The sequence below is a fragment of the Lycorma delicatula genome, chromosome 9 (genome assembly GCF_047948215.1).
Source record: "Lycorma delicatula isolate Av1 chromosome 9, ASM4794821v1, whole genome shotgun sequence".
NCBI lineage: Eukaryota > Metazoa > Arthropoda > Insecta > Hemiptera > Fulgoridae > Lycorma > Lycorma delicatula.
The window spans coordinates 100088708-100110694 of NC_134463.1; the positions used below are offsets into that span (position 1 = coordinate 100088708).

Here is a 21987-nt window from a genome sequence, read left to right on the forward strand (position 1 = left end):
TATCAGAGGAAAATCCAATAAATATAAATTTCATGTAAGTCGACGGTTAACAAAAGAAATGAATCAAAAATGTATACACATTTAAATGTATATAAATGTGTAGCGTTAAACAGATTACACAAAATAAATTAAACATAAATACGATTGATATTGAGTAAAAATAAATTTAAAAAAAAACTAAATTAAATATTTATGAAACTCAAATTGGTATAGTACGAGTATTAAAAAAAAAAATCAATCATTTATCATATATTTCGAAATTTTTTATAAATGAACTAATCGAAAAATGGTGTAATTTTATTATTTTTTTCCTTAAAAATTCTTATCTTTAATAAATATAAATAAAAAATACAGTAAAATAAATAAAAATATTTTACATTTCCGCTAGGATTATCTTAATTCATTTCAGTGTTATTTTAGTCCCTTCCTAGCATTGTCACTTCAACATTTGTAGTCGATGCGTTTCAGAGTACCTTCAAAACTCAAAACTCCTAAAAGTAGTTTTGAGTAAGGAGATACTCCGAAACGCGTCATCTACGTATTTTTGAGTGACAGTGTTAGGAAGGGAAGAAAATAGCACTCGGATAAATGATAAACAACTTCATATACCTGTGTATTTATACGTTAAATAAAAGTGACATATGTTTCTGGATAGGAGAAATTTGTAAAGAGCTGCCATATTTCATTTGAGTTTGCAAATAAACAAAATAAAATTTGATAAAACTATTTTGAATTTCTCACTCCTATTTAAAGCGTTATATATTTCAGTCGTTATCATGTAGTTGCCAGTTTGATATACACGAATGCATAATTTAGGTTATAATTACAATACGAGCAACGTATAATTATTAAAATATCATAGTAATTATAGTATATTTATGCTTAAAATAAATTTGCATTGAAAATAATTTTAAATTAATTATATTACGAAACACTTCATTTCTACCATTATCTCATTTTTAGTTTTTATAAAAATACGATTATTTATATAACTTCTACATTAATAAGTTTTACGTAACTTTTTTATTCTACTTTTTAATGCTTTATTAAACTTTCTGAGGTAATATAAAAAAAAATAAAAAACACTGAATCGGTTTTGATAAATAATGTCTACGACTTGTGAATAACTGTTTAAACGTTATAATCTATAAAATTATTTTAAATCATAATATTTGTGATTTTTACATTAGTTTTTAATAGTTAACGAAAGTGGTTAGCTAAAAGAATTAAAAAAAACAGTTTTTTTAGTTTTTATTTTACATAAATGATTGACTATAATTTGTTATTAAAGAATTTAGACGTGTAATTTCCGTAAACCGATTTACACAAAATTTTGAACAGTTTTTTAATATAATTAAATCCTTTATATTTTTGCATAATTATTTTTTTCGTGTAAATTTAAAAAATAAAAACATAATTATAGTTTTTGTCGCACCGTGTTAAATTAGTGAAATAATTTCAAAATATTGAGAAAAAAACAAAAGTAGCGTCAGAATGATGAAGCCGTCGAGTTATGAACCATGGCCACAGTTTTATAGTGGCCATCACTAGAGTTGGCTCTTCTAAGATTGTTGTTGTTGTTGTTGCTGGTAGTCGGTCCAAGCCAGAATAAATTACAAACTCCTTTTCCTCAACGTGATTTCCCTAAGGCGATTTAACTGCCTTCTTTAACTTAACTCTGACTCTATTCAACTACAGTATTTAAAAAAGCATCCTTTAAGATTATAAAATGAAAAATAATGTCTTCATAATAGTATTTGATATATACATATTTCATTCGTTTAATAACTCGTTTATAAAAAATAATTTTTTTTACAAATTCATTATTCGCTTGTTTTAATTAAAATTGATTTACGTTCAAAACATATAAATTATATTTATTTTGTTTTATATAAATATTTGTATTTAACAGTTTTTTACTAATAACTTGCGGTGATTTTTAACACTCGCGTACTTGTTTTTCCGAAGTTTAAACCAAAGATTTTATGAAAAGATACATCGATTCTTATTTTTTCTTCTAGATGTGTATTTAATATATTTGTGTGATAATAATATTAACGATTAACGTTTTTCTAATCCGTATTTACACCTCATTTTTTAGTCACGTTAAAGTTATTTAAATAAAACTTTTATTCATTTTCCTATTCAGATGTCAATGTTAAACGCGAAATATTATTGAAATAATTAGTATTTAATATATTTATTACATGATTTTACTTCACTTCGTTGTTCATTTTGATTTAAAATTATTTTAATTAAACGGTTTATAAATTATTATTAAGTAAAAAATTAAAACAAAAATCTTTCTTTAATTCTATAAAATATTAATAATATTTAAACAATAGACCTTTAAGGTAAAATTAATCAGATCAACCTTATCGTAAAGGTTAATAATTTATTGAGTAAATGCTCTTAATTGAACGACTAATGTATATCGATAATATTGATGCTTAAAACAAATAGATTCATAATATTATTTGAATTTGAATCAGAATGTTATTGCAAAACTGCTAAATATCTATTTTAACAATTTACTAAGCAAAGAAATAAACGACTAAATTTTCACATCTTCATCGACATTAGCATTAAATTATGTTCAAATCAAAACTTTACAGTGTTTTTATTTTTAAAAAAAACTGGAATATTAAATTTTCTTTAAATATTTAAAGTTATAGACGAATTTCCTGTTTTTCTTGTTTTTTTTTTTTTATGAACGATTTCTTTCTGTAAAACATAAAATTATTATTTTTTTTTTAACTGAATTTTTACGGGCATCGACTGCTAAGGTCATTAGCCCTCGTCACATTCTTTAAAAGAAATTATTATCTCCATCAGGATCGTCATATGTAAGGGTGTAAAGGGCCCTTACATTTTATTTAAAAAACACAAACTTCACAATAAACATTAAAACATGAAAGACAAGGACAATCACAAACACTTACGGGGTGTAAAGGGCCCCAATATTAAAATTTGAGATAGGTTCTCAAAATTATTTGTATGAAATTTAGTATTAATGGTAATTGAACATACGAAAGAACAACGCTATTACAAGGTTCCACCAACATTTTTAAAATGATTTTCTCTGACTAAAATTTTCTCTAATGAATACAGAGATAAAGTCTGACAATATTTTTTCCAAACAATTTTCAAAAGAGCACATAATCGTTTATTTCAAAATCCCGTTATTCCCGATATTCATATGGAACGTAGCGGATTTCTGAGATAAACGACTCGATTATGATTTTTCAACTTGGAAATTCAAAAACTAATCATATTTTCCAATACCGTAAATATAGAATTAATCTCAATCTAATATGAAAATATATTTCACAGTAGAAGTAGATTGATTAATCTCTTTTACAAAATTAATATGAAATAGAAAATACAAGTCTTTGCATATTTCTTAGTAAAATTGTTTTTAAATACTCGTTTCTACTCGATTATAAAATACTCAATTCGTCTTATACATTTCGAGTCCTATCTCACCCATAATATACGTATATATTACTAGCATGAAGTAACTTATTCATTGTACAAATTGTTAGATAAATATGTGAAATTCGCAGCCCTGCTTAAAAAATTCCATTGGATCAAATCGTTTTCATTTCATTGAGATCTGGCTAATCTAATTTGAATAAAATTTAGTTGGATTTATCCGTTTGTCCGTTGAAGAAACCTGTTGAATCTAACCGAATTGGATTTAGCTAGAACACTGTCCATTTCAATGTTAGAATTTGTCTGATGATTGAAGCCTCTTTAGCGAGGAAAATACATAAGTTGCCGTTATATTTTAGTAATTTTTCTGCTCAAATAGATATTTCAAGTTTTCCCTTCAATTTTCAAATGTCTCAATAGATTTCTCTCATTCATGGTGAAATTTTAAAATCTTTCCTGACTAAATCGAATGGCCCTGACTTTCAAGGTCTGCGAGAACCCTAAATTACGAATGCATTGTTACATGTTAAAAATGATATGGAATGTTAAAGTATACTTCTCAAATGGATTGAAGAGTAGCAAAATATATGTAAATTAAAACAAAATTAAAATATTAAATGATTAGCACCGAAGAGAAAATCATCAAAACAGTCAAATAGCTGATGAAACGTATCATTTTACATAGGCTTCTTAGACCTAGCATAAATAAGTTATATTTCAGTAATTCTTGCAAGCGTTAAAAATACAGGAAAATTATTTTAATTTTATGAAATTAATTTTCATTTCTACTTTCAATGTTCCGATTCCAAGATCTCAAGACTGTAAATATTTGGGTTTTCATCTTTATCGACGACTTACTTGGGCGAAACATATCACATCTAAGCGGAAACAGTTTGATCTCAAGTTTAAACACATGTACTGGTTTACAGGACGTAGATCTCGGCTTTCAGTAGAAAGTAAATTATTGATTTATAAATCCGTTTTGAAGCCTGTTTGGACTTACGGGCTTGAATTGTGGGGTACGGCATGCAATTCCAGTATTGATGTACTTCAACGCTACCGTATAAAAACATTCAGGAAAATGCTCAACATACCCTAGTACAAAAGTAACACCCTCATGTATCCAACATCTTATCCAACGGATTGGTCTAGCGGTGAACGTGTCTTCCCAAGTCAGCTGATTTGGAAGTCGAAAGTTCCAGCGTTCAATTCCTAGTAAAGTCAGTTATTTTTACACGGATTTGAATACTAGATCGTGGATACCGGTGTTCTTTGGTGGTTGGGTTTCAATTAACCACACATCTCAGGAATGGTCGACCTGAGACTGTACAAGACTACACTTTATTTACACTCATACATATCATGCTCGTTCTAAAGTATTATCTGAAACGTAAACACTGGAGACTAAATAGGAAAAAGAAAGATGTACAATGATCTTAAGTTGCGAACCGTTCGGCAGGAAATCTCTCTAATCAGGCTACGGTATTAAAATCGTTTGGATCAGCACCCGAATTATTTGGCTATCAATTTATTTGATAACACAAATTTTTCAAGATTGCTGAGGAACAATATTCTTCGCTTCTCTTATCGTTTCAATTAGGCCGTACCGAGTACTCTTCTATTTCATTATTAAGTCACAAACCACTGGATCTTTGGCTGCTTAATGTTAGTTCAAATAGGTGTTATTTACTTATTGTTCCTTACTGAACAGATTGTAAAGTTGCTGTGTAGTTATTATTATTAAAAAAATTCATTAAAAAATAAAACGTGCTAGAATAATTACAGTTCATAGTTGCAGAAATCCGGCTTATAATTATCTTTAAATTAAGTTTTTTATTCATAAAACCTAAGTACTATAAAGTGTTTGATATTCTGAATAATTTTTAATTCTTCGGATTAATGGTTTACCATCATTTTGAGTGACCGCACAATAATGACATAAATATATTCTCAGAACACTCATTAATTCTACTGAAAATATATTATTGTTTTACGCTGAAAGGTAATTATACAATTTTCTCTATCAATATAGCCGATACAAAGAACTCCATTAAATGATTGCTGAAGTGAAATATCTTTATGAAAAAAAAAAACATTGTAGTATTAAGACCGTACTCCAGCATGTTCTCTTTGAGATTATACTTCACTAATCATTTCGCACTCATTATTAATACTTCCGATAAAAGTTGACCCGGTACAATTAAATAAACATCTGAAGTTTTTTTTTTTTTATCATGACTAATTATTCTTTTACATACTGATGATTATTTAACAATCGAAACGTGTATGGTTTTAGAATTTTATTTTTTATAAAAATTTCATCATTTTTATTTGGTTGAAATTACAGTTTAATTAACGTCATTATTAATTCCGTTTTGTTGTCGGTTTTATAAATCTAAATCAGAACTCGGATGTTCTGCATGAGTTTTGTAAAGCGTAAAACAAAATAATTGTTTTTTTTAAAATAAGTAAGGTGATATTTAATAACAGAATTTGGTGCAAAAATATTGTTAAACATATATATTATCGTAACTTTTATTTTTAAGTAGTAATTGTATCTGAATTGTATTATCCCATAACATATTATTATTTTTAATAGTTTAGAAAATTATTTGATAACTTAATCATTATTGAGATTTTTTTTTTGTTTTAAGGTTTTCTAAGTGGTCCTTTGTTATTATTATATAAAGTCATTATCTAATTATATTGTGCAATTTTGTTCTTTATTATGGAACAATTTTGTATATATATATATATAAATTAATGCTAAATTACATAGGAACGTTCAAGATCTATATTTAACTGACCAAAAAATTCATGATACAATTAAGAATTCTTTAATTCACGTAGTATTATGAAATTAAGAAATTATAATCAAGGATGTATGCTCTTATGATTGCCTCTTCCGAGCACGTACGCGCATACGCACAAAAACATTTAATTTGTCAAGCGAGCGAATAACACGCATCTGTTATAACTTACAACTATCTTAATGGAGTCCATTACAACTTATCTTGATCTAATTGGTGAAAATCGATTTGTATCTAAAATATTGCTTATGATACTATTTGAATAAACTATTCAGTTTTTTTTCTTTTTCTTTTAATATATATTTCACGAACGACTTAAATCATTTTATTTTTTTAATATATAAATTTTTCAAATATTCTGCGGTCGAATTTTGTTAAAATTTGCCTGTAGTTGAGTTTACCGAGTGTTATAAATAAATAATTAATTCCTACTACAGTAGTCCACGTATTCATAATAATTTAAATATATACTGTAATAGTATTATGGGAATTTTCTTGTTCTTTAAATCTTTAAACATTAAACCAAACAAAACTTAGACTATTTTTTAAATACTTTTTTTAAATACTAATGTAATTTTCAATCGCTCTTGCAGCCTGCAAGCTCTTGAAGCCTTTTCTTCATTAGTTGGGGGAAACCGATAATATTATTATTGGAGATTTACTTTTGGTAAGGTCGATACGTATTTAGAATGTAATCGATAAAAAGGTTTTGATTGATGAATTTAAAATTATGGTATCAGAATGGTTAAAAAATGAAGCAAAAATAAATAAATAAATAATATTTCATGTTTTTTTCATACTGTATTTAAAAAATCAATTCATAAAGCTGTTCATTAATATTTAGATTTATAACACGGAATCTTTAAATTATAAATTCTTAACAATTATTTAAAAATCTATTGAAAACAAATTTCTAAGAAATTCGTAAACCCGTTGAAAAATTCAAAAGATTTTTCCCGTAAAAGTCACAAAATATTTTTTACAGAATAAAACATTTTTTTATATACTACTGTTTAGTTTTAATTTTTTTATTATTATGTTTTTTATGAAATATATTCTCAGCGATTAAATTGACAAACCTTATGCCCAGACTAAATGAAATGGCAAACATGTATTAAGATAATTTTCTTCAGTTTTACATGAAATCTGTCCAATATAACGTAAAAAAATTAAACATCGAAGTTAAAATAATATTACAAAATTTTTAAAAACTTGCTTCATACTTTTTAGTCGTACATTAATCAAATTATTATCATACATTGCACGAGTTTAATTTGGATTTCAAAAGATAACATCATATATTTCAAAAGATAACATCATATATTTCAAAAGATAACATCATATATTTCAAAAGATAACATCATATATACGGAAGCTGAGTGAATCGTCGAGCTATGTGAATTACGAGCTATGAGTTGAGTGAACCGCCAGGAGCTGTTTCAACATACCGCACGCCAAAAATCATCTGATATATGTATGTATGTATATATGATGACAAAATGTTGTCAAATTCGAAACCACAAAAACTTCCGTAATCAAATTTTGTGATTTTTTTACGTTATAAGATTATCGGATTTGTCATCTGCGACCCCAAAAACCGTTTTCCAGATTTTGCACTTTTTTTTACACCCGGACCCTTAATTTACCCCCGCACGAAGGGATGTTTGCAAAAGTAATGGTGGAATATTGTACTGTCACCCGACCTTCTGAGCAAAATTTCATTAATCGGCAATGTCAGAAAAAATATGTTAAATTAAGGATGCAAGATTTGAGGATAAACATGAAAAAAAAAAACATTGTGAAACGCAAGTAAAAAAATTAGTAAAGTTTTAAAGAAATTTTGATTGTTGATTGTACATTATATATATATATACATGTATAAGAAACTGGAAGACTGCCGTTATGCCGCTTCTGGATTAACCAAACGATGTTTCTTACATTTTAAAATCACACCTAAATTCTTAATATTTCAAATTTTAAATAAATTAAGTATTGGTCTTATGAAACACAACCACTGACTGGTAAACGAACAACATGCAACTCTAAAAAAGAGTTTTTCAGCTGTGAATTATATGTACAGTAATCCTTTTTCCAAGAAAAATAAATGACATACTAATAAAGATCGGTCCAGTATAAAGATAAAAGTTTACATTTAAAACAATATTATGACTAATCATTAGTCATCCAAGTCCAAGGTCATTGGAGAGAATTTGAAAAAGGTACTTGATATTTCTAATAAAAAATAATATTTTTAGTAAGAAAATGAAAAAAACAATAATACAAAAATAAAAGTTATGTTATAGATATTTTTAACTCCGTTATATAAAGTAAAAAATTACGCAATTTCAAATTAAAATTAATTATACATGCAGTTAACTAAATATATATATATAATACAAAAAAATAAGCGAAAACAAACAAAGCAGTTTACGTGAATTTTAACTACAATTATATATAGTTTAGCAATTGTATTACTGATATTTTACCTTGAATTTTGAATGAGAGAATAAAACGTAAGTGAAGGTATATTATAATAATAATAATATTCAAGAAAAAAAAAGATTTGGTATGCGTGCGTACGTATAGTAATATTTCGTATATATTGTATTTGTAACTTACATTGAAGTATATTACACGATCCGAATGAAAGAAAGAACTGCTCACTGCCTCCTTTATAACACAGAATATTACTATTATGCGGTATTATTTGGTTGTACCACTTTAAAATGACTTTCCTTTTCTTTTAACACTGAAGGAGATCATATGGTGGGCCCTCTTATATCTAAAACCATTGGCCTACCCATACTATTCCCGCACTACCACTACCAGCAGTCAATTCTTAGATTTATGAGGGGAGCAGGTAAACCTTTTCAGAGTGTGTGTGTGTGTGTGTGTTGTAAGGAAAGGAAGCAATCGTTGTACGACGGACCGCTACAGTTGGTTTTTTTTTCATTCTACTACAGAAACTATGATGTATATCTTTTTTCTTATATAATTTGGCGATTCCCGTCGATAATTTTTATTGTTTTTAAAACTGCTATTTGAAATAAATACGTAAAAACGTTTTCTTTTATTTACATTTAGTCGATACATTTTCTTTTATAAACACGGAATTTTTTGCGGTCATTTAAAAAAAGTGTATATTATCCTAAAATTATATTTCTATAGTAACAAAATAAAGATTTTTTTTAATCATGCGCTTACAAATTTCTAATCAAATTAAAGACGTTTATTTTCCAAACGCTAGCTTCCACAGTATATTTAAATGTAAAGTATCATTTTATGATAAGATTAATTATATTATTTTGAGTTTACAGTCTGTTAAGGGAAAAAATTAAGTTAAATATTTAAATTTTAACCCGATCGATGACAAATTTTAGTGTAATGGATGAATTTTCATTATCTTATTTTACTATTTGGAAAAGTTAAAAGCTGTAGTAGCGACTAGTAAAAAATAAAATAACATCAGGATAATTTTCCTTTAAACTGAATTAAATCGTTAACAATTTTTTTTTAGTAAGAATGTAAGAATGTACGAGTTTAAGACAGCCCGTATGAATTGCAAATAATTATTTTGCTAGTGTTAATAAAATCTTTATTTGTAAATAATTACATAATTTATTGACCTACAGGCTCTATGCAATGATTGTAAATGCTAATACAGAGATGAAATGGTGTACACGGAACCATAAAAAATTCTTATATTTATATATATATATTTTTTTCACTTGTATGGCGTCACACATTTAACAAACTGGCATATTACCAATATTAACTTCTTCCCCTTCACCTCCGGCCATTAACTATCTACTCCTCGTCTTTCTCTACGTCTAAAAGATTTATTTTTAACTTTTACTTAATTTCAGTGAAAACCATACTAAAATGTGATTTGTTTTCTGAATATACCGCTTAATTATGTTAAGCGTTTTACTTTAAATACGCATAATCTGCTACTCATTTTTTATTTCTATTAAATAAAAATGATTTATTATAATGTTATGACGATATTTATTTGTTGTAAGTTATGAAATAATATACTTTGTTCAATAGTTGTATACTTAAATATAATCTGTAATATATGACCTACTAGGAGGGAAAATGCTTTTCTACTGAGGTAAAATAAATTACAATAGAAATTACCTTAAAACAGTAGAATAAGGAAGTCGAATTCAGATTTATAAATTAGAAAAAGATTATTAAAAATATCGTATATTTTTTCTTTAATTGAAAATTGTAACAATAGCTTAGTTAAATGATCAAAACAAAATTATGAAAAAATTGGGTTTTGAAATACGGTATTAAAGTAGTAAATTCGAAATAGGCTCTTATTGAAGTCCTAAATGATTAGCGAAGGGAAAAAGTAGATGAAATATTCTATTAAAAACAGAATGAAATGTACATTAAGATTTAAACGCTAAATGAAAAGAACACCGCTAAATAAATTTTAAGAGTGCTACAGCATTTTAAAACAGCCGATAAGGTGCAAATGTTTCCGCGGTTGGGATTCAATTGACATCAGTGAACGGGGTATAATAGAGTCTAAATCCGAAAAATGATTGATATATAAACTATAATTTGCCTAGTAATAATTTTTTTATCAGCGCCCTACAAAATGAAAAACTTATTTGTATTATCTTTTATTTAATATAAATTTTAGTACCCAAATACAGTTCGCTTAATTAAAAGATTTAAATTTCTTTAAAATTAGCTGTAGCTTATAATTAAAATATATACTTTTAAGTTAATTTATTACTTGTCATTATTATTATTATTCATTACTTGTCAGGCTGGTTTGTTCGTTTATTTATTTTTTTTATAAAAAAAACTACGGTTCAGTTATTAATTTATTTTATATAACTTGATATGTATAGACTAATTATCCTGGAATTTATAAATTTATTTCTGAGCGTAATAATATAAATAAATATAAATGTTATTTTTATAAAACATTGCTAAAATACCACCGAAATCAATTCTGCTTTGTATTATTTTTTTTTATAAAAGTAGAATTGGAATGTGTTTATAATTAAATTTAAAAGAGAAAATTTTCTGTTTATTTAAGTAATAATAAAATGTATATTTTAAGTATTTATTTTTAATACAAGTGTTATAACTTAATTATTTTATAAACGACAAATTAAAAAAAATAAATAAACAAACAATAGTTATTACTATTTGATATTAGGCTTGTTTTCCCCTCCGATTATTACCTGTCGGCCGACAACAGACCAAACAATAGCTTTATTGTTAAGATAATAGCGACGGTAACTCGGGGTGGAGTAGATTCTATGAAGAGAGCGGATCTAATCTTTAGACGTTGTCACTAAATCAACGTTAAAGAATATTCCCCCTCATAATAGCGCTGTTATTATACTATTATACCTAAGCAAAAATTAGGGTTTACAAATAATAATGTTGAAATTTAAGCATTTAATACACAAATTAAACGCAATACACAAAATAAAATAAAATAAAAACTGTAAAAATTTGTTGAACCTTTAAATAATAAAAATGATGTAATTTTTGTAGTTTTATTTATTTTTATTTTTAATATGTTTTTATTGAAATTATTTGTTTAGAATTTTTTAAATGTTTTATCAAATTTTCTGCCGAATTATTAAAACCTGTATCGATAAAGATAATTTAAAAAAAAAGAAGATTTTTAAAGTTAGAAATATTTAAGGCATATTATTAGATAAAAGTATAATTTTTATTTAAATTAAATTCACTGTTAAAGTCAATAATTTTTTCAAAATTTCTTGTGTGTTTCCGTAAAATATAACGGTTCACACTGAAATATATAAACAAATTATTAAAAAAAAATGATGCGTATTTTGTAAAACTTTCAACTTTTATATTTCATAATTCTAGAAATTTATATTTCACGTAATGAGCAACTATCCAATTCAGTATACCGCTTTATATATTAATTTTGTAAAATATATTATTTTAAAAATAGAATTTAAAAAATCGTTGACTATTTTTATATATTTATTAGAATTCAAATTACATTTAAATCATCAATGAATATTACGGTGTAAAAAAATTTTAAAGTTACATAGGTGAACATTAATTCAAAAATTTTTTGTATTTTAGAAAAAAATATTATATTGCTTCATTTTTTAAAAAATATAATTTAAATATAAAATATAATATAACATAATAAAAATATAATATAATTTAAAATTCTAATATTGAAGTAAAATTTCTAGCAGCTTTTACGCATTACCTTCACATTTCGCATGGCGTTTTTTTAGTATAGAGTTATAAATTTGTAAACATAAAATCCACTTATACTTTAAGTTAAGGTATTAAAAACTACAATTAATGGAGTGTAATTAAAGAAAAAAACTAATTTCAAATTTTTTATAATTACCTATTATTAATATTATTATTAAAAAATATTATTTTTTAAAAAACGCTGTCGCTACCTGAAATTATAAAAGTTTATTTTTAAAGAACTGGGACTTCTTGTCGTATATTGTAGTTATTTTTCTAATAACTAATTAATTGTATTCATTACGGTATATAACTAAATAAAGACCTAGGTTAAAAAAACTTATAAAATATGACAGTTTTGTTATTTATGTTTTCAATAACAATCTAATATTAACAATGATATTGTTGCAGGTCAAAAGGTTAATGAACTTTTGTCAATAATTTATATTGTTAATGATCATGTGAAATCGATTACTATTTGTAATTTATAATGGTATTTCCGTTCAGAAAAATTATCATAATTGGACTAATTATTAAACTTAAATTATTATTACAATAATAATTTATTATTATTGTTATTAATAATAAATTTTAATATTTTTACGTTAAAAAAATTTAGTGATCAATTTTAAAAGAATATCAATATTTTTGTAAAAATGTTGTAATAACTTATTATTTAAAGATGATAATTTGTGTCTTTTCAAAAGTAAATCCATTATTTTTTAATCCACGATTAAAAAAAAATTTGTGCTGCTAAATTTTTAGAACGGTGTGCAATTTATTACTTAAGTTAAAAAATTAGTATTACAATATTGTTTAAAAAGTCAAATTTTATTCTTGTTAACAGTTAAATATTTGTCATAACTAATGTTCTCAGATCTATAATATGACACCCTAGTAGTTTAATGTTACTATTTTACAAAACTTTAAATAAAACTTAATTAGATATTAAAAGATAATTTGTTATTATTCAATAACTAAACTGACACATATAAAAATCTTTAAAAAAATCTAATTTACTATATTGAACATTAAATTACGCGTATTATAATGTAAAATACAATTCCCAGATTAATAATCGGTATTTTTATTATCGACTCATCCGAGGATCCGATAATAATAAGAATTAAGTTGCAGGTGTTAATGTTAAAAATACTTTCATGAATTTTTTCGTAATCGTAAAGAAGTGTACTTTTTCATCGTATCTAGATATAAAATTTAGTAAGTCTTAATATGATGACAAATCTATATTCTTATATTTATATATACATATATATAAATTAGTAGGCTTAAATATAAATTACTAATTTTGTTTAAAAAATAAGTCAAGTTTAAAGTAAAAAAATTAAATAGTTCTGTAAAATAAGTAAAAATTTTGTTGTAATAAAAAATTTCTGGTACTGTTTCCATAAGAATTAATTTATAATTATATTGTTTTAAAATTCAAAAAGTTAAATTTTTTTTAATTTTATTTATTTGATATTTAAAAAAATGAAGTCAAAAGATTTTGTGTAGATCCAACGAGCGACTGCGAGTAAAAATTAATGAACGCTTTTATCCGGAATAAAATTGTAAAATAATAAAAATAATGCTATAAAATTACATAATTTTATATGTAAAATTACATAATTTTACATATAATATTTTACATATTTTATATATTATTTTTCTATTAAAAATAATAGAAATTCGATGAAAAATAAACTATAATACAGATTTTACCAAATTAAAATAAAATTCCATTCGAAGGAAGGAAAAGCCGCCGATTGATATACGATTATCAAATTAAATTGTAATGGGTAGGTAACATTTAAAATTTATTTCCGTATTTTCTAAACATTAAGTGAAATTTATTTTTTGTTTTACTGTAATAAAAAGTATTTATACATTTTTTAATGGTAATATAACCGTGTATCTTTAAAAAAAAACTACAATATTAAACAAAAATTAATTTACAGTAAGAGTTAAGTTGTCAAAACCTACCCATAAATCTTTACAAAGGAGCACGAGCAATAAATATTACTTGTAGTGTTTGATGTTTTTACATTAGATATTACTGTTTATTTATTTAGCTTTTTTTCTTTTCTTAAAATACTATTAAGAAATTATTTATTAAATATTATCCTATTTTATGTAAAGATATTACAGATAGTTGTAATTTTTTTAAAATACCGTACTATATTTTTTTAAAAATGCAATAAATAAAATGTTATTTTATGAATTTTATTTAAAAATCAACAGCGAGATAAGTAGAACCCGGATAAAATTTTACGGAATAGAATAAATTAAATCATTTTCTTTTTCTTTTTTTTAGTTTAATTGTACTGTACAAGTTAATTTTTAAAAAAAAAGTTGTAATTGCGATAGCCTACAATTAAATTTATTAATAAAATTAAATAAAGGTAATTACCTATAATTAGTTATGTAATTTAGTTGTTTTATGAATGAGCAGACTTTACCTCTTAAAAAAAGAGCCCCTATTATTATTACAATAAAGTAGCGATAAATCAACATAAGCCGGCACCGAAATGGGTTACGTCTGATCCGTTCTTTTGTAAGCAATCCAGTTTAAATACACGGCCTATTCGTTTTTTTCTTTTTTTGTGTGAAAGGAAAAAATTATCAAATTTATTGTTATTTGACTTTATGATTTTTTATATATATTTATATATTTATAATTGCAAATAATTTAATTAAAAGTTAGCCTATGTTATTTTGAACAACGAATGGCTGCAATATTTATTTTAAATTAGGTTTTCTATTTATTTATTTATTATTAAACATTATTTAAATTAAAAAAATTATATTTTTATACATTTAATATAAACATTTAAATATTTAACATTTAAAAAATCTATTTAATGTGTACAGTAACGAATGTTATGTATATATTTATTAAACTTACTTTGAAATGGAAGTAGAAATACAATTAATATTATTACATAAAATTTAGCCTATATATAAATAACTGCTCGGTATTACTGGATAACTAAAAATGTATAATTCACACTGGGTTATCTTTATATATATATTATATATGTAATAATTTATATATATATATATATATATATATATATATATATATATATATATATATATATATATATATATTATATTATATAATATTATATATTATATAATATATATATATATATTATATTATATAATATTATATATTATATATATATTATATATTAAATAAAATTATTGATAAAAAGTAATCTTTAAAAAAAAATCTTTACTCTGCAGTATTTTATAAAATAAAAATTTAATAATATTTTTTTTTTCATAAATATAAAAAAAACAACGATTAAAATAACAACAATTTGTTAATTACATATTTTATTATATTAATAATAATTCGATGATAATTACAACATTTGATGATAAGAGAGGTTAGGTTTTCTTTTGACAGAAGGAAAACTGTTAAATAAGTTTTACTTCTTAATTATTCTTATTAAAAAATCTGGATATTTGATGTATAAAAATGAATATTACTTAAATAATTAAGAAGTAACGAACAAAAAATGTTACTCACTTTGTCCTAGATGTACTCTTTTCATCCACGGATATATTTGCGGCGGATTGCTGTTTGATCCCGGTTTTCCACCGGATGTCGTATTATTACCGGTTGTCGAATTAGAATTTGATGATGTTGTCGACGATGCGGGCGATGAGGAACTTTGGGATGCCGGTCCGGTAGTATTTTGGGGAGTTGCAGATGCGGCCGGCGATGTTCTCGCTGATTTTGTGCTCGGAGGCGGACTTCTAGTCGGCGGGGCACCTGTGGTACTCAAATCTTGCGGACTACTGATACCGCTGGGCGCTGTCGATACCGATGTCGTAGTATCGGCATATTTACAGCTGTTATTATTATTTAATATCGGTGAAACAGACCCGGTCGTATGTAGCGTTTGTAAGTGATTTAATCTTTGATGTTGGGAAGTAGCGGTCGCTGAATGTAATTGGGTATAATCCATCATACCCGGAGGCGGACTTTGTTGCATGTATTGTCCAGGATATTGTTGAGGCGAATAACATCCGGCCGTCGGATAAACGCTGGCTTGTTGATGCTGATAATAATCCGAACCGGGAGAATGCACCTGAGGATCGACCGGCGAACGCGGCGTTTGTCCTTGTTGATAACACGACGCTAAAGAATTAACGAATTGATAAGAACTCATCGCGCGTTAATTGTGATTAGTAATCGATTATTTTTATTAATAATGAGAAAAAACCGCACGCGCACTCACGCACTACATGAGAATATTTTTTATTATAATAATAATAGTAATATATCATATAGAGACACATGTATACAGTTTGACTGAAGAACCACGTGTGTCGCTCGCCTTCCAGGGCGAAACGGCTTATAGCTGTATTCTACGGTTTTAACTTGATTGGATCTCGGACCGAATGAGCGCGCTGGAGGGGGTACGTTTCTGGTGGGGATCGTTGCAGCGTGTGGTAGTGCAGACGTCGCACGCAACCCGGCATGCTCCTCCCAACGGCACGCCCGCGTCGCGCACTCTGTTACTTTTGTACTTCATACTCCCCGACAAGCGAACTGCTCGCTACTCTTGAATATTCGAATGCCTTCTTCCCTGCGTTTACATCGAGTAATCTTCACGATACACTTGTCTCGATACGTGCAATATAAATTGCAAAAAAATTTTATTAATGTTTCTTTATTACGGAACTAATAGATAGTATACCGCAATTGATATTCGATATATTCCGTATACGTAGACCTACAGTAGTCGAGATTTATTAGTTTGTAAATGTTCGTCGGTTTAAACCAAACGCTTCTTTCTGATTAATTATTATAAATTAAGCTACCTGTAATACACCTAATTATTAAATTTATATCATCACATTTATTTATTTTAATATACAACAGATTTTTAAATTGTATTTGACATTTTTTTTAAACTATAAATTTTTTCAACGCAGTTTGTTCATTATCAGTTTTTTCTTATTATTTTATTTATTAATTATTATTAAATTTTTCAGTTAGAGATTTTATTTATAGAATAAATTTTTTTAATAATAATTAATTTAGATTAAAAAAAAATTAAAAAAATTCTCGTAAACTCTTTTATGCTGTTAAAGTTTTTAATTTTTATTAAGTTAATTTTGTTGAATAAAACAACTTATCTAATTTTTTTTTTTGTAAACCGTAGATTTCTGGTTTTAATATGTTTTTCTGTATAGTTTTATACTGATTAATGGTATGATTTTTCTTTGCGTGTAATTTTTTTTCTGTGTTCATATTCGTCTCGTTTATATCGATTTTTTTCTTTCTACATTCATTACTATTTTTTATTTTTATTTCATATATATATATATATTTTGACCATGATTATATAATAAAGTGGATTTTAATCAAATGTTTAACGAATTGAACAATTCATTCGTGTTTGAAAGATTTCTACATATTTTAAAAAATTTTTATGCTTTAAAATGAAAAAATAGTTTCAATTTATTTTAGTGATTGAATCAAAAAATTCTGATGTGGTAAGCGTTTATACTTTTTCTTGTAAAATTCGTAAAGATGTTGAATATTGTGTATAAAATAGAATATATTTAAGTTGCTTTTTTTTATGAAAGAGCGGGTATCAACAACTACGGTCATTACCCCGGTGGAAATTGGTAGCGTACGAAAAGAAGCCTTACTTGACTTGGATTCGAACCCAGGACCTCCGCAAGAAATGCCGAGACGCTACCTACTCAGCCGTGAAGGTCTGCATAATTAATTTTAGATTACGACTTTAAACTAAATTTATTACACAAACTACTATTTCAAATTATTCTTTTTGTCTCATTATATTGTTTTATTCCATTATTACAGGATACTGTCTTCTTTTTTACTGTTTTAGCCTCCGGTAGCTACCGTGTAAATGAAGTGTTAGTGTAAATGAAGTGTAGTCTTGTACATTCTCAATTCGACCATTCCTGAGATGTGTGGTTAATTAAAACCTAACCATCAAAGAACACCGGTATCCACGATCCAGTATTCAAATCCGTGTAAAAATAACTGCCTTTACTAGTACTTGAACGCTAAAACTCTCGACTTCCAAATCAGCTGATTTGGGAAGACGCGTTCACCACTAGACCAACCCGGTGGGTTAACAGGATACTGTCTACTGTATTTAAATCTTACTCACTTTTTTTAAAGATTAAATAATTTTCTATACAAGTTGATTATTCAGTTTAAATATGGTAAAAAGAAATTTGTAATGAAATATGTTATAATTTCTTTTCACCTGAAAAGAAAAATGTTAGATTATGCAGACGAGAACGTTGAAAATGAGACAGGTTAATTAGAACATAAAACGAAGGGGTTTAAGGACGATTTTGAGACTACTAGAGAAGATTACGGTAAAACCTTGTAAAAACAAGGACAGTGCGGGTGGGTTATATAATTAGGACCTTACATAAAGAATTTGTGAATACTGTTTTTTTAAAAACGGAATACAGGTAGTAAAATCAAGAAAAAAGGATAATAATTAGAATATTGAAATTGGTAATTTAGTAAATAGATTGAAAGAGTTGTGTATTTAAATTTTTTTACCCCTACATCCCCGAGCTGGACATCCAATTAAGTATACTCGGCTCGGGGACGTGTCCTTTCCGGATCTTTTAATTGCCTGCCTCTAATCTCCGACGGAAGAAACCAACGTAGGGGGAGCCCCCCCTACGGAGACCGGGTCTCGGTCTTTCCTTTTGCCATCTTTTACGGCGCAGGAGCCGAAGCGTATCCGGGAACCCACACGGTCTTTTCATTAATCCACACCTAACGAACAGTCCCCGCTCCATCACGGGAACCCACACACCAGGGCATGTGAGCCCTCAGGTACGGGACTGTCCGCCCTGCCCTGCTATAAACTAAAACCCTCAGTATCACAGTCGTCTTGCATCATCTTCTTTTATTATGAGGACTGCTCTTGCAAATATTGCAAAATTATGCCAGTTTCCGACATAGCCAAGACCCACTCCGAGAGCTGCTATCTATATATATCAGTCCTGCATTTATACGATGTTCCTCCCATCGTCTGCACACGAAAATAGTGTGTTCGGCATCGTCAACCGCATCGCAATAACAGCAGATGGGCGACTTTCTCCTGCCAAACCTATGCAGGTATTGTTCAAACGCACCATGTCCCGACATGAGTTGCCTTGTGTGGTAATCTAATTCGCCATGAGAGGGATCTAGCCAAGCATCCAGGTCGAGGATATTTCTTCTGGTCTATGCTCAACCCGTTCATGACACCTTCCATTGTTCCCGTATTTAAATTAGTTAAGTCTTACTTTAAAAAACCTTATCAGTACGTATCTCTACACATTCGACACTGTAACTTCGAATATCCGTAAGCAGAATATTGTAACTAAGGGTTCACCACTTGGTAGGAAGAAACTGAGAAATTCATTTAAAAGATTAATAATTAAAAAAATAAAAAATTAAGAAAATATTCAGTAAAACATGTGATTTTTTTATCGTAATCAGTTAAAATTAAATCAATAAATATTGTTAATTTTTGTAGAATAGTTTATTTAGAGTCTTTTCTAACATCTGTTAACCCACCGGGTTGGTCTAGTGGTGAATGCGTCTTCCCAAATCAGCTGATTTGGAAAGATAGAAAATAAAGGCAACGTAAAGGTCGTAAAGGCAACTGCCTTTACACACATCTCAGAAATTGTCAACCGAGACTGTACAAGACTGCATTTCACTTACACTCAATATCATCCTCTGAAGTAATACTGACGGTAACTCCCGGAGGCTAAACAGAAAAGAAAAAAAAATCTGTTAAAGATCTCAGAAAACAAATTCGTAACAGTAAATGTTGAAAATTAAACAGTTAACTGTTACATTTTTCAAATAATAATTGAAAATAATAAAATTTACAATAAAGGCTTTCAGATATTGATTGGCCTATAATAACGTTTTGTTTACTTTCTTTAATAAACTCATCTAAATTAATCAAAAAAATATAAAGCTACAGATTTATGACAATTTAAAGTGTAAGAACGAAGTTTATAAAAACGAAGGACCATCTTAATAAATACAAATATATATGGACTTACTTCATTTACATGAAAACCATTTGGATATACTTTTTTTGCGTGAAAATAAGCAATCAGTTAACGTATTTATTTACGCAATCTCGAATTATTATACAGTAAATGACGTTCGTATGCCGATAAGATTTCCGTTACATTTTCTACCTTCAGCTTTTCAATTTAAATTTAGGCTTAAAGGTAATTAGCAGCTAGTTATTATGTATTATTAAACGTTCAAGTACGCTTCTTTCCAAGTATAATTTTATTATCGTTTGAAATAACCCATCTGCCTGTTGGCCGAACATAAAATTTTCGTTCGCAAGGTTAGCCGGTGAAGAGGATAATACTAATAAAATTTGTATTGTAATCATTATTTCAACTTATTATTACCCCAACATTAGTGGCGAAGCGGTAACGTCTCTGCCTTTCATTCGGAAAGTTCTTGGTTCAAATCCTGGTTTTCAATCTTTGTAGTTTTTAAACGCTAAAAAAATTAATTTCTTATAAAAAAGAGTGGGTAGCTGTAACGAGGCGTCATCTTCAGCTTTTGAAATGAAATAAATAAATTTCAATATTAAAATTACATTTTATATCTTTCATTTTATTAGAACAGCACCTTGTGACTAAAGAAATCGTACATAATACAAAAAAAAGTTTACATTTTTTGGTTCAAATAATAACAATAATAATTATAATTAATTACGTAATAATTAGCTGATGAGATTAAGGTACAGATCGACAATCTGTATCGGTTAAAAATGATTAATTTAAAATAAATGAAACCTATGTAATTTCTTCGCCAGTTCTTTTAGTTTATTTTACCGTATTATTTTTTGGCTTATCTTCAATCTGGCTTTTACATCTGTTTCCAATCGTTCTTAGAAAAAATGAATCAGCGTTTTGATAAATAGTTAACCCAAACGCATTTAATTTTGAAATGAAACACTTTATAATTAAATAAGGTTTGGTATGCGATGTTAATGATATTATAATTGTAAACTAGACTTTCTTCGTAGACATAATATTTGAGTGAGTCAATAGTTTTATCTGGGTTGTTATTGATTTGCAATTTATTTTTGTACGCTATAACATCGTAAAAATATTAATATTAAAATCATATGTCATACGATATAAATGAAACGAATGAAATGTTGTTTTATATATAGGATAATGTAACGAGCTAATTTTATTTTCCCCCTTTTTCGTAAAAAAACATACTTGATAAATAATAATGTATAACGGTTTTAATTCTTACGTTGTACGCTTTCTAAAACATAATGGTATTATTTCTAATTTTACCATATAACCTTTTGCCATTCTGATTTCGAGTAAGTAAAATTCACCTAAGTTATGATTACTCAAAATATGAGTGCAGCCAACTTCTAGATATTTAGTATCCAAATTATTAAAAATCCCAGTGATCTAGGGATTAAAAGAAAATTCTATTATTTGAGTTGCATAG

At 26.8% G+C, this 21987-nt stretch overlaps 1 protein-coding gene across 1 annotated transcript in view; it reads right to left on the bottom strand.

The window, feature by feature from the left end:
* Positions 1-16827, bottom strand: part of Scr (homeobox sex combs reduced) — a 126200-nt gene extending 109373 nt beyond the window's left edge. The window contains exon 1 of the mRNA XM_075375512.1: positions 16003-16827. Within this exon, the coding sequence (XP_075231627.1) occupies positions 16003-16648 (646 nt within the window). The 5' untranslated portion in view covers positions 16649-16827. The remainder of the gene's footprint in view (positions 1-16002) is intronic.
* Positions 16828-21987: the final 5160 nt, after the last annotated feature.